We start from the raw sequence: 13,147 nt of genomic DNA, 5'->3' as shown, positions 1-13,147 counted from the left end.
TTTTCGACCTGATGAGATCAGATGGAAAGAAGCCGCCGAAAGAGAAATGCGAGCGACAGATTTGTCGATAGGGCTACCTGTGTCTTGCACGAGTCATTCAAGTGTTAGTAGTCCTCAAGGACGTTGATGACACGGTAAAGGATGTCATGTACGATTTCCTGCGCGTACATGTTTGGCCAAGCGATGAAAGACGGGGTCGGCCCAGGAACGCGAGTTATAGAAAATTCCAGCCGCAAAGACAAGCTTTTTGGTTGAACTCGGCCGTCCCTTAGCATTGCCCTCATCCGCGCAAAAGCGAGCATCACTTTTCGTCCGGGGAACGTAAGTGTGGGAATAGAGAATAAGCGCCCAGAGAAACCTTGGAAGAATAAGACTTCATGTCGTTGGATTTTTCATGGTACCAGCGCGTATACATGGAACAGACCTCGATTAGAGGCCATGTAATGGAGCTACTACTCCCAAATGCGCGTGCAGCGTTGACTTTTGTACGGCATGGGGCCTTTACAGCAGACCCGCTTTCTTTCTTACCCACCGTCCCAAGATACATAAGGAAAATAAAACGAGAGAAAACGCCATTACCCCAATTGCTCCCCTACAGGATGGTTTGTAAACCACAGACCGGTTGATCTCAGAAAGAAAGAAAAAAAAATCGGGCAGAGCTAATGATTTAATCCAATACGTGAGACTCAAGGTAGTGTATAGACATGGAACAGGGTGACTCAGACAGCCTGGCTGGGCGTTTCGCCCTCGGCGACAACGGGCACGGGCAGGCCCCGATCGGGACTCTGCAAGACCAATTGCTCATGCCGCCTGGCGCGGAGAAAGTCGGAAATGCTCCGTATAAGTATGAACCATCCCACGATCATGAGCACGTACGCGAACCAATCCGTGGTGCTGATGCCACCATCCGCGGGCGTGGTTCCGTCCTGTGGTGCGGTGGAGTCATCCGATGTGAAGTCGTGGCTGTTGGGATCGGTGGGCGCGCCCGAGAAGTCGCCTGTCGGTGCGGAGGGCCCGCCTCCGCCGCCTGTGACAAGGCCGGCCGACTTCATGGAGAAGCCAAACTGGACCAGAGTGATGCCCAGGCCTGCGAGAGAACCGTTCTTGGCGGCGTGTGTGGTATGAAGGAGGTAGGTGAGCAGGAAGCCGACGACCTGGAAGGACATGGAAATCATGGCGTTCCAAACAAAGGAGAAAAGGGAACCGACGGGGAGACCGTCGACGTAGACTTCGTCCGAGACCATGCCGGGGGCCAAGATGGTCTGCGTACGGTCGAGGTCAGCGGTTTGCAGTGCACACAGACGTCGAGCACAGAGAAGAGATACATACCGTTTCCCAGTACGGCGGTGCATTGTCCATGGCTGCTTGTTCGTAGCTCTGCAGTTTTGAGCACGTCAGTCACAATGTCGCGCGACGGACACACGCCGTGGCGAGAGAGACTCCGCGCCGTGACAACTTACCGGAGGCTTCTCGTCCACCTCTTCGCCTCTGGTGGGCTTCGCCGACAGATTAGCGAAGACGCCGTCGTTGGAGTTGCCGCCGCCGAAAGTCCGGCCTGCGTACAGGACGGGGATCTGCGTCACCCTCCGCTCAACGGCAGGCGCGCCACCCGTCGTCCTCGACGAAGCGCCGCTGCGGCTGTCTGCCGTGTCGCTCCTCACGAGCAGCCGCCTGCCGTGCTCGGCGTCGTCCTCACGGTCGGAACCCTCATCGTCCGATGGGGAGTCGAAGGTGTCGTGCAGCTCGCGGTCGGCGTCGGATGTGAGGGGGTCGTTTCGCAGAACGGGCGACGAGGCCCACGAGTGGAACGACGGGGGCGGTGAGTCGGGAATCTGCTGCGAGGGTTGATAGTGACCTTCTTCGTGGTCCGCGTCGTCGGTGGTCGCCACGCGGGCGTAGTGACCGCTCATGGTTGTGAAGTGGCCCGGTTCCCAGACGCAGGCAGACGCACAGGGAGGGAAGAGAGAAGCGGGAGATGGCCTGGGAGGCTTGGCAGACGAGACAGCGACGACCTAGACGAAATGGCCGCTGATGTCGGATTCGTGGTCGGCGGTGGTGAGGAGGATTGGTGCTGCGAGGAGGCAGTAGAGGACAAGAGAAGAACGTCGAAGGGGGGGGGGACAAGGGCGCGGCTGAGGTGTGTCGTGTGGGCGGGTGCGGAGGGAGCCTGATGCGACGGAGAATCAAAGCAAGCGTGAGCGTCCCGAGGGCGGAGAGGCGGGAAAGGCAGCGGCTGTTCGTAGCACAGTCGTCGTGGGCTAAGTGAAGCGGGCGGGAGACACTTGCGACAGCGTCAACGTTGAACGAGGGTGATACTAAGACGAGGAACTGATATGAAGGGCCAGCGCATCGCAAGCTCGTCAGGCTCTTCGGGCCTAGTGCTGGGTTCGCAGTGTCGAAACGCTGAGTGGCTGAGGCGCAGCGGCAGCCACTGGGCACGGCGACCAGCAGAATCAGCTGCGATGGATAACCAACGGCGCGCGATCATGGCCAGCGCGAGGTCTTCGCACACAGGCAGCATGAAGCCTCGACAGGCTTGCTCGCGCGCGCATCCAAGCATCCGCAAGAATTCTCCCCGCGCTCGTTGCACACGCAGACAACAGGCCGTTCTGGTCGAGCGGCCATGTCGTGCGTTCGTTCGGCGCAAAGGCGACGTGTCGAAGCGAACGAGCCCCAAAGCCGAGCCCCAAAGCCTGCGGGGGCAACACGCGCGCGGCCAACCAACCAGGCCAGCCGCGGACGGTCGCTGGCCCCGAGACGCATAGCGTCACCATTTCTTGCGTGCCCCAAAAGCGGAGGTAAAAAGACAAAGTACACATCTGCGCGAAAAGGGTCATCCCGTCCATCGCCTCTTGTCATCGCCGTGATCGAAGGCGAGGGAGAAAAGGAGGACGAACAACAGCGTCCACGGCCTCCGAGCAAAGCCGTGCGTCGTCATTGGTTGAACACGACAATGCCCGTTTCGTTCATATAATTCTCTTCGCTCCTCCACCACGTCCCTTCTCTCGAACCCACGAAGAGACTCCATCACCCTTCAATCCCTCCCCTAAATATCGAATCGGGCCCCCCTTCAAAAAAAAAATTACCTCGCCATGTCTCGAACGGTACGTAGCCAGTTTGCTCCCCATCCCGCCGTCGGTCTCTTCTCCTTCCCAACGATGAAAAAAATGCGTTTCCATATTGTGCCGACGCCGAGCTGACGGAGATGTCGTTTTCGCGGCCTTGCAGCTTCTCACCAAGCACTACCAGCGCATCGCGTCGCTGTGGCCTAAGGATCCCATGCGGCCGGACCGCGTCTTCTCCAAGGTGCTCGAGCACAGGGAGAAGCATCTCGCCGACGCCGGCCAGGCCGAGCTGCGAAACATCAACGCCCTCTACTCGCTGCTGGACGACCGATACTCCAAGAAGGTGCGTCGCTTTTTTTTTTCTTCCCCTCTCGTTTACCTGCGCCTGCGGGCTCTGGAAAAGGAAGGGGTGGAACGGGTTCTCGACAAAGACGGATGGAAAGAAGAAGAGAAGACAGAAAAAAGACGGCGAGGAAGCGACGGCGAGGAAAAGAGAGAGAGAGAGAGAGAGAGAGAGAGAGAGAGAGAGAGAGAGAGAGAGAGAGAGAGAGAGAGAGAGAGAGATAGACAAGACGTTGGCTGACGGCGAGTGAACCGCGCAGTACCCGACGCCCAAGCACGTCCTGTCACCCCAGTCAAACCCAAACCACTACATCGACCTGATCGCCGAGCTGGAGAAGGCCCCGACGCGCTCCTGGTGGGACAACTTCGTCACGAACCTGAAGGGCCGGATACGCTTCTCGTGACGGCCCCCCCGTACGAGGCGCCATCTAATCGGACGCGCTTGGCCTTTCTGAAGGGTGAAACAGCGAGAAACGGACGCGATGCGTCCCGTCCTCTAAACCCTCCCCCCCTTTTTTTTTTCTTATATATATATATATATATGTACATATATACATTTCTCACGACACTCAGGCCAGACGTCTTCGAGGGGGCCGTGCATGGCGTCGCGGCTCTGTTTGACCGGCGGCTGGATTCTGACGTGACGAACGCTGTACGATACCCCCGGAAAACAAGATGGTGAAAAAGAGGGAGACGGGACCCGGCTGGAATGCGCGGCCGTTCGAGAGAGGCCAGGCCACATCCAGAATCCAGTACCCGCTGTACCAGTACTGTTTCGAAGTAAGATAGAGGGAGAGAGAGAGAGAGAGAGAGAGAGAGAGAGAGAGAGAGAGAGAGAGAGAGAGAGAAAAGAGTATAAAAATTCTTAGAAGACCACACACACACACACGCACGCACACACACAGTCATGTATTTTTCTCTACCACGTACAAACAGGCTTGCCGCTGCCTTTCAGATTTGGTGAGCGCGACGCAAATCTGGCCATCCCGCACGTATCGAATCCTTCCCACCGACAAAGCATTATCCGTCCGGTCTTTTTGCCCGTCCCACATGCCCGCCTGTCTCTTAGCACGCAAATCCCACCGTCCGACATTCCCGGTGCCCTAATACGTTATTACTCTCTCCGCTCCTTTCAGCGGCGCCGCCACGGCTGGATAACGTTCCGTTCGAATATAGCCCCCCTGTACTTCCCTCATTCTAGAGTTTATAAAAAAAAATAAAAACAGAAGAGTCGAAGAGCCCGAGGCGCCATACGGTGATGACGACGATGACGATGATGATGATGATGATGATGATGACAGTAGTAACGGTGGTGATACAGTCCTCGAAAAAGCCCACAGACACACGCACGCGTACGTTTGCGTACGCGCACGAGAAGGCGTGTGTACATGTATATGATGGAAAATTAATAAAAAAAAAAAAAAAACAAAAACAAAACGCCCATGCCGAATGCCTCTTTTCGTGCCTTTCCCGTCTTTGCGTGCCACGTGATATCAAAAAGATAGCAAAGAAAGCAAGGTAACGCTTTGCTGAAAGGAGAACGGAATTCACACGGAAGGGCCAAACCCCCCAGTTCAGGGAAATGTTTTTTTTTTCTCTTTGAACGAAGGAGCATCCGATTTAACCAACGGTACTCACCGCCTGGGCCGACGGGTACGTCTGTGGCTGGCTCGGCAGGTTGGGGGTCTGAACGGGAGGTGCGACGACCCCGGCGCTAGATCCTTTCGACAACGACGCGGCCGTCTTTTCGCGCTCGATCTTCTCCTGTTCCCTGGCGGCGCGATCCGCCTTTGTGACTCTGGGCTTGCGAGCCGTGGATCCTCCGCGTGAACCACGGCTTCCAGCAGCGCCGCGTCCACGACCTGACGCCTCGCCACGCGCCGAGCCACCTCGACCGCGGCCACGACCACGTTTGATTGTCCCATCGGCTCTGAATTTGGGAAAATGGAATGTTAGCAAGCATACTCTTTGGGGGCGGATCAAGAAAAGGGCTGAAAAATAAAAGAAACTCTCCTTGCGAGAAGTGTGATCTGTGACAGCAAAACGGAAAGGGTGGAGGGAGAGAAGCCAATTTGGGAATCAACAGGAACGTACCGTTCGATGGTTTGGTTTTTCTCATTCTCCGACATGAGCGGACCGCTGTATACAAAGAAGCCGTCTTTGGCCATGAGGGCAGATTCTTCCCAGGCCATCTCCGTGTCGTCGATAAAGTCGTCAGTGCGATCGTAGTCCTCCGCCTTGCGCTTCCTTCGCTTCTTCGTGGCGCCATCGCCGGCCGGCGCATTGGAGCCTGCATCGTCTCCGTTCTTTTCGTCTTCGTTGCCACTCTCCGGCTCGGAAATGTCGAGCGACATTTCGTCCGCCGAGCCGGCCATGCCAGCAGCCTTTTCGAGCGCATTGCTGGCGGCTGCGAGCTGGCGCTGACGCTCCTTGCGGGCGGCGAGGCGCGGGTGCAGGGCCGCAAAGCCATACTGTTTCTCGACTTCCCGAGCGAAGTTGATGGTGACGTTGTTCTGGCCCTTGAGCGGGAAGGTCAGCCATATGTTGGTTCCCGTGGTGCCGTTCGTGCTTGACGTGGCGGCCTCTACACCGCCAAAAGGCGTGCCGGACAACAGGCCGCTGCCAGTGGGCAGAGGAGGAGGTTGCTGCTTTGCACGCTTTTGCGGCGGGGGCGTGGCCGCATTCGATGAAGGCCCGGCACTTCCCGGCTCAGCTTTTGTTGCAGGTTTCGAGGGTCGATCGACATCCATGGCGTCGGACGATGAGGGTGGCACGCTTGCAGGTACGCTTGCCGACGACACACGTTGCGGCGCCAGATTTGACGACTGCTGCGGAACAGAATAGGGATTGGAGGGTGGTTTCGACATGGGTGGGACTGGAGAGACGGGCGCGGAGGTCACAGAAGCAGACGAAGCATAGCGCGTGACGGCAGGCTGATGACTGTTTGCAGTCGGTGAATGAGAGGTGTTGGACGTTCTGCTGCTGACCTCGCCGCGGATCAGGTCGAACACCTGGCCGCTTGACGCGGGGCGCGGCGGCGACGGCGCCGCGCTGAGGCGAGTGACCTGAGGTGGAGGTGCGGGAGACGCGTACATGTCGGAGGCTGTAGGACGCGACTGGCTAGGAGGCATGTGGTTCACGAGATCGGTGATCTTGGACTGCCTTGGAGCCGACTGCGGTTGGGGTCGCGAGGCGACCGGCTGCTGGTACGGGGGATTGGTGCTCTCTTGCTGCAGATGCTGCTGTTGCTGTGGCATCGGCGGCGGTAGCGGGGGCGGTGGTGGTTGCGGATGTTGCGGTGCAGCGGTAGCAGGAGCCGGCACTGGCTCGGACGCAAGCGCAGGAGCTGAGGTTGGGCCATCGGAAACCTTCTGGCGCTTGCGCTTCGGCTTCTCAGGCGCATTTGGATCCTTTGGCTTTGGTTTCGGGCCAGGCTTTTTGCGCTCTCTCATCGTACCGTCGGGCAGCATGACGGGCCCACGCGTGCTCCTCTTGGGCTTCTCGTCTGCTGTGGCTGGTGGTTGTGGTTGTGCATAATTACTATTTTGGGACAGGGGATGCGAAACACCAAAACCGGGCGCATCGCGACTCGGAGTGTGGTTGGCGTAATGAAGATCCGAGCGCTGGGGGCTGTGATCGCTCAACGAACTCGGAGGCGAGGAGAGTTCGGCAGCGATCGCTTGGGCGGTCTCATTATCGCCCACATTCATCACGATGAACTGGGCCGATGCGCATCAACCATCCACAAAGCCAGGAAAGAGGACAATAATAAAAAAAAAGGGGGGGTAGGTAGAGAGAGAAGCCAAAAATTTGGACAAACGGCGAGGCGGAGAGGCGGAGAGGCGGAGAGGCGGATCTGGTAGGGTCGTGGCGACGGCGACGACGACGACAACTTCGACAATAGCGACAGAAAGTCGAAAGACTGACGCTGCGTCTTTGTAGCGTACGTAGCGAAAAGGAGCAGGGGAGAAGGAGAATGTGGAAAAGGGTGAATGCGGATGCGAGGAGGTGTTTGGGCTGCAGGAACTTCAACACCACGAGCTTGGTTGGGCGTGCGGGCGTAGCGAGCGACTATGCGCGGAATGCGGATGGGGCGAGCGTGTGGATGTGGCGGGGATGGAAACACATCAAAAAGACGGGATCGATGGTTGTGGAAGCCGGCCAGCAACACGAATCCGATGGCAAAGAAACGGGCCGGGCGATTGGAGGGTGAGAAATCGATGGAGGAAGACACGGAGAGGAGGAGAAAACAGGAAGAGAGAGAGGAAGAGAGAGACGGAAGGAAGAAATAGAAGGAATGAGACGATCGGGGCGAGGGGGGGCCAGTTGAGTATAGGAAGCGAAGGCAGAACTTGGGGGGCGCGCGCGCGATGAGACGAAAAAAGCCAAAGAGAAGCCGGCAAAGACGAGCAAAGGACAGCAAAACGGAGAACGAAGAGATGCGGCACGACCAGCCGAAAGCGTATGGGAAGAGCCAGCAGCGGGCAGGACAGGACAGGACAGGACGGGGGACGACCGAGAAGCAGGAGCATGAGCGAGAGGAAGATCAACACCAAGACCGCGAGAGGCCAAGCATAGCGCAGTTGAGGGAGGCCGGAAACAACAGCGCAATAGGGCAGCAGAAGAGGGACTGTGACGGCGGGTGTGGCTGCTCCTGTGGCTACTCGCAGTACGGCAGGACGTCTGCTGCCACTGCTCTGCTCCGACCGCTGTGTGGGGGGGCCAGAGACAGGCACAGGCACCGGCAGAGGCAGAGGCAGACTGACACGACGTCGACCGCAGACGACAACACGAACGACGCCCGCGTCGCCCGCAGTTGAGCGCGGCAGCCACGAGCGCGCTGGTTCTTGGACTGCAGCGACGTGCTGGACGCCACACGCAGAGCCACACACGCGGGAGCAGGGCGAGCGAGACACGCCCGATCGGGCAGGCGACCGCCAGGGCCGAGAGCCGATCCAGCTCAACGGGGCAGTTCGTCTGCCGCGTGCGCGCGTCGTGTCGTGCTGGACGGAGAGCAGGCAAAGGACCCCGGCCAATGGCAGCGCCCGGCTGCCACCAGCCACACCTGCATGCACGATCCCACCACGATGCTTGACACTCGATCCACGGCGGGACGTCAAGGACGGTGCGGGCCAATGGCGAATCGCAGCGGTCTCCAGCCCGCCGCCCGCCCTGGTGTTCCCAGCCAGAGCCGGGGCTGGCCCGGCCGGGTCAGATCAGGCCGGGTCAGCCTGGCTGGTCGTCCAGTCTCAGCAGCGCCCGTCTCTCCGCACAGTTCCTCTGTGTGACTTGCACAGGTAAGCAGCAAGCACCAGACGTCCTTGTGAGAGCGAGGACGGCGCGGGGTCTGCCATTTAGACGTCCGCTGTCTGGCTTTGGCGAGTCGGTCACCGTCAACGCTCGCCCGCCGGAGCCACTCGCCCTGCCCCGGACGCTGGCTGCTGGTGACGCAGAGTCCCAACGCCTGTCGCAGCCAGATCCAGACGCGCATACTCGCACGCACTCGCGTATCATCCTCTCACGCTCTCCGTGGGCAGCGGTGGCGCCCTCGCCTGTCGTGAGATGGCGACAGGCGAGTTGGGCAAGACCGACCGCCCTCAGCGTGGGGCCTCCGCACCTGCCTCCCACTCTCGCAGCAACAGGAAGGTGAGTGATTGGCAAGAGCAAGTGCACGCAGATCGAACCGCACGGCAGCGGCAGTTACCAGGAGTGGCAACGGCGGCGCCGCGCAATGGTCGTTCCTACCACGATCGTCACGCCAGGGAAAAACAAAGCTGCCTGGAGCGGAAAATGGTTCGGCGCCAGCGTCGTGACTCTCACGTCTCCGATTCTGGCAGACGTGTCGCCCGCGAACCTGACTGCATCCGAACTGATCTGAAAACGTACCGCTGCCGTACCGTACCTGACCTTTCCTTACGTGCCCCTGCCTCATCGTGCCTTTTGGACATGCAACGCCCGTTCCTGGCGCCCTCATCACCCGGTGCTGTGGCTCGCACCTTGCATCCGACACCGTCCCGGACTCACGCTTTCCTGAACGTTGCGTGGAAGGAAAACGCCGCCCGACAGCCCACACCGTCTCTTTCCTCGCCAGATCTGAGCATGCCCCTGTGCCTGCGTCCCCTTTCTCTGGCCTCTGTCACCCGACCACTACGACCTTGTCTTCGCTCTCTGCCTCGCCTTGCACGAATGCGCAGCAAATAAAACTCGAACCTAACCGTTTTTGTTTTTTTGTTTTATGTTTCTTTTTTATGCCCGCAACCGACACGAAACACGTGGTGCGTTTCTCGTGTTTCGAGCCACCGTCTGAATTTGAACTTGAGCTGACTGTCGTGGCAACTCTCGCGGCACAGTTGCCCCATCACGCCGTCGTGTTTGACCACTTTTGCGTGTATACGATGCTCTCGCATGATCGTGATATAGGGGCATGGGTGTGTGCGTGCGTGCGTTCGACGAGAATCCACGCATTTTGCTTTTGGGGGGTCATCGGACCGAGCACACTCATTGTGACACGGCCAGTACACGGTACCATCTTCCCTACCTTCCTCGCCTCCGGCCAAGTCGTCCGGACTGCTGTCTGCTGCATGCACACACCCCGCAAACCAGCTTGGAAGCGATGGTGCTACTGCTGCGGCTTCTTGCTGCGGGCCAACGTACTGCTTCTACTCCTACAAATCACATCATACGGGAGCAAGCAGCCAACGTACGGTCCTTTGCTGCCGACATCTGAACGTGGGGTACGGCTCAGAAGGGAACGCTGTCTTGCCTCTTCGGGACTAGCGTCCAGGCCCGATCTACGCCAGGCGATTTCGTAAGGTTTCACTACATGTCATGCATCCCCGGGCAACGCTACGCTACTCGCGGTACCGAACATGGCGCCAAAATTGATCTATTGCTTGTCTCAGAGTCGCCAGAACGAGCAGCTCAATCCTCTTTCGCATGACTCTTGGAGCGGACCACCGCCTGACACGTAACGGCCTCTGGTGTTCCGCGACTCCACTTCTTTGCCGTCACGAGCCCGCAGCGCCAAAAAAGAAAAGCGTGTCTGTGTGTGCATGTGCGTTTGGAAGGTTGTACGGCAGAGGTGATGTGTATTGTGCGAGTGACTGCAAAAGGGTGTGGCGGAAGGCGAGGAAGCGAGAGAGCAGTAGAAGCGAGGCAAAGAAAGACAAAGTCCATGTCACACGAACCAAGATCGAGACGATCGAAGATTCATGGGGTTCGTGGCGGAAAGCCGCGCGATAAATGGGCCACCTGGACCGCGCTAAGTTCCACCCCACGGCCGTTCTGCAGCGTGCTGCGGATCGTGCTGGGAGTTACTGCACGAGACCGCGCGAACGGCGCGAGGACAGCGTCAGCAGCGCAAGGGGCTGGCGTCAGGGTCGCGCTGCGGGCGTGCTGGCGTGAGCACTCCGCTCCACGTGATCCACCGCTGGATTATTCATTGGAGCCAGCGTCTGTCCAGTGGGTTCCTTTGGCCTCCACCCTTGCCTCGCCGTCGTGCACCTCGCAGCAAAGGCAGAAAAAAAAATTACTCTTGCTATGGGTAGCATTAGATTATGGCGCGCATACCCGGCGAACGCTTCGAGATAGACCTCGACGACGACACGTCTCTCGCTCCGCACGACCAGCCACAAGGCTCCGTTGCGGCCTCTTCCGCATCAACCATTCCCGGATTTGTCGCTGATGTCCTGGAGCGTGAGATAAGATCGGAAGTTACCCCACCAAGCTTCAAGAGTGCAAATACCGCGACGGGCTTTCCTGAGCACAAGAAGCGGACGGGCCTTTCTAAGTTCAGACAGTCCAAAAATGCCTCGTCCCCGTCCAGTGCTGCTGCTTCTGCTGCTCCCGCCGGTGTCGCCACGGCCACTTCAGATATGACCGGCCCCAGCTCTCTCACGCCGAGGCCGAATCACGACAGTCTGTCCGAGGAGCGAAAGCAGATCGACGAAGAGAACAGAAAGACCATCGCAAGCATGACCGACGCTGAGATCCAGGCCGAGCGTCAGGAGCTGTTCGCCGGACTGAGCCCCGCTTTGATCGAAAAGCTGTTGAAGAGATCGAACATCGACGACGAGCCGCAGGCGACGGAGCCCGAGCTGTCGCCCAAAGCGAAGCCGTCCGAAGGCGAAAATCGACGGCCATCCTGTGCTGATCGCCGTGTTTCTTTTGCCCTTCCGGAGGAGATGCTTGAGGAGAAGGAGAGCTCCACCACCGCGTCACGCCACAGCATCACGTCCAGCCCCTCGCCCTCGCTGGCTGCAAAGTTTGGCTCAGCCTCGAACTCGGACGTGTCTGAGCTAGGACTGTCACGCACGTCGAGCAACGCGTCAACCGCGTCGAGACGCAGCTCGTCTGGCCACGCTCACGAGCGCAAGGTGTCCTTCGTGCTGCCGGACTACATCGAGCTTGCGCGCAAGGCGAACCCGACAGCAGCCAAACACAGCGTGGCAAGCCCGCCGGTGCACGCCGCGGACAATGCGGAATCCACGCAGCAGCAAAACAACTCTGCGCCCGAGCTGTCCAGAACCCCCAGCGGCTCCGCCATGAAGTCTCCGGGACAGCGGCCGGTCGACCACGCACGCAAGGTCTCGTTTGCGCTACCCGAGTCGCAGATCACGGGCGAACGCCGACCCTCCTCCGCTGCGAGCCACAGTCTGTCGAGCAGCCCCAGCCCGCGATTCGTCGACGGGCTTGATTCCCTTCCCGCGGAACCCGTAGACGATCTCCAGCTCTCCCAGCCAGAGGACGGACTCCCTCCAGCCGACCAGGGAACCATACACTTTCCCAAACCTCCCGCGGCGCCGGAGCTGGATCCAAATGCCCCGACCTTCCTCGAGGACCTGCACAAAAACTATTTCCCAAACCTCGCCCACGATCCCTCCAAACTTGCGTGGATGGCGCCCGCGACGGACGAGGAGAACGCGTCGTACGACCCTTCGCGCACCAACTTGGATCCGAAAGACGTCCGCTTCGACTTCAAGGGCAGGATCATACCGCCTAGCAGGTCCGCTCAGATCCCCACCGACGCTGGCCTGCACCACCACGGCGACGCGCCCTCGGCAGCGGGTTACACCATCTCCGAACTCGGTCTGCTAGCTCGCAGCGCGTTCCCCGCCCAGCGCAGCCTCGCCATTCAGACCATTGGCCGCATCCTGTACCGGCTGGGCAGAGGTGAGTTTGGCAACGAGAACGACATCGACGTCGACGGCCCGGACGGCGAGAGAGCCATGCTGGCCAAGGGTCTGTGGGAGGCTGTTGAGGAGAGCAGGGTCATTGACACCATCACCGCCGAGGCCGCAAAGGATCGTGGCCACCAGACCAGCATCGCGCTGGCGCAGGAGGCGGTTTGGAATTGGAGGAAAGGTGGCGGGCGACAGCGGAAAGCCGTCTGATACATCCGAGGCCTTCCAGCCTCTCCCGTCCTTCTTTTCTTCTCTTTTTTTCCCCTCCCCCCCCTTTCATTCCCTCATTCTCTTCCCCTTCATCACGATAGCTTCTGGTCCAGCCAAGCCTTCCCCTCCCTCCTTCCCTCTCGCCTCTCTTCTTCTTCTTCTTCTTCTTCTTCTTCTTCTTCTTCCTTCTTCAACAGTCGCCGAGCATCCGGCATCTTCGTGGGTTGGGCAATTTCGACAGAAATATACCACTTGTGGCGCGGGGACAAATCAAACGGTTTGAAAGAGCATGGCCACGGCGTTTTTACGGAATATTTCGAATGCGGCATTTTGACTTCTTTTTCAAAG

General features: G+C 59.0%; 4 protein-coding genes across 4 annotated transcripts; 2 read left to right on the top strand and 2 right to left on the bottom strand.

Annotated features, from left to right (window-relative positions):
* Window positions 1-359: 359 nt before the first annotated feature.
* PV09_08543 (uncharacterized protein) lies at window positions 360-2,632 on the bottom strand. The gene is made up of 3 exons (XM_016362461.1): window positions 1,461-2,632; window positions 1,330-1,377; window positions 360-1,262 (listed from the first exon to the last, which is right to left on the bottom strand). The coding sequence occupies exons 1-3, from the start codon at window positions 1,908-1,910 to the stop codon at window positions 720-722; spliced, it is 1,041 nt and encodes a 346-aa protein (XP_016209746.1). The 5' UTR covers window positions 1,911-2,632; the 3' UTR covers window positions 360-719.
* A 166-nt stretch (window positions 2,633-2,798) lies between these two features.
* PV09_08542 (uncharacterized protein) lies at window positions 2,799-4,249 on the top strand. The gene is made up of 3 exons (XM_016362460.1): window positions 2,799-3,104; window positions 3,229-3,408; window positions 3,668-4,249. Exons 1-3 carry the CDS (start codon window positions 3,093-3,095, stop codon window positions 3,809-3,811), a joined length of 336 nt encoding a protein of 111 aa, XP_016209745.1. The 5' UTR covers window positions 2,799-3,092; the 3' UTR covers window positions 3,812-4,249.
* A 31-nt stretch (window positions 4,250-4,280) lies between these two features.
* PV09_08541 (uncharacterized protein) lies at window positions 4,281-7,738 on the bottom strand. The gene is made up of 2 exons (XM_016362459.1): window positions 5,502-7,738; window positions 4,281-5,337 (listed from the first exon to the last, which is right to left on the bottom strand). The coding sequence occupies exons 1-2, from the start codon at window positions 7,115-7,117 to the stop codon at window positions 5,028-5,030; spliced, it is 1,926 nt and encodes a 641-aa protein (XP_016209744.1). The 5' UTR covers window positions 7,118-7,738; the 3' UTR covers window positions 4,281-5,027.
* Window positions 7,739-10,889: 3,151 nt separating this feature from the next.
* Window positions 10,890-12,982, top strand: PV09_08540 (uncharacterized protein). Its single transcript, XM_016362458.1, has one exon. The coding sequence runs from the start codon at window positions 10,964-10,966 to the stop codon at window positions 12,797-12,799; it is 1,836 nt and encodes a 611-aa protein (XP_016209743.1). The 5' UTR covers window positions 10,890-10,963; the 3' UTR covers window positions 12,800-12,982.
* The last annotated feature ends 165 nt before the right edge of the window (window positions 12,983-13,147 follow it).

This window comes from Verruconis gallopava (genome assembly GCF_000836295.1).
Source record: "Verruconis gallopava strain CBS 43764 unplaced genomic scaffold supercont1.42, whole genome shotgun sequence".
Lineage (NCBI taxonomy): Eukaryota > Fungi > Ascomycota > Dothideomycetes > Venturiales > Sympoventuriaceae > Verruconis > Verruconis gallopava.
This window is presented reverse-complemented; position numbering and strand designations above follow the sequence as displayed.

What these genes read in the sequence shown, in the direction of transcription:
- PV09_08542 (XM_016362460.1), top strand. An exon ending in ACGACCGATACTCCAAGAAG is followed by an intron (nt 3,409 to 3,667) that starts GTGCGTCGCTTT and finishes TGAACCGCGCAG; the next exon opens with TACCCGACGCCCAAGCACGT.
- PV09_08540 (XM_016362458.1), top strand. Translation starts at nt 10,964, where the DNA reads ATGGCGCGCATACCCGGCGAACGCTTCGAGATAGACCTCGACGACGAC.
- PV09_08541 (XM_016362459.1), bottom strand. Translation starts at nt 7,117, where the DNA reads ATGAATGTGGGCGATAATGAGACCGCCCAAGCGATCGCTGCCGAACTC. An exon ending in AAAAACCAAACCATCGAACG is followed by an intron (nt 5,338 to 5,501) that starts GTACGTTCCTGT and finishes TCCCAAATTCAG; the next exon opens with AGCCGATGGGACAATCAAAC.
- PV09_08543 (XM_016362461.1), bottom strand. Translation starts at nt 1,910, where the DNA reads ATGAGCGGTCACTACGCCCGCGTGGCGACCACCGACGACGCGGACCAC. An exon ending in AGGTGGACGAGAAGCCTCCG is followed by an intron (nt 1,378 to 1,460) that starts GTAAGTTGTCAC and finishes TCAAAACTGCAG; the next exon opens with AGCTACGAACAAGCAGCCAT. An exon ending in CACCGCCGTACTGGGAAACG is followed by an intron (nt 1,263 to 1,329) that starts GTATGTATCTCT and finishes GACCGTACGCAG; the next exon opens with ACCATCTTGGCCCCCGGCAT.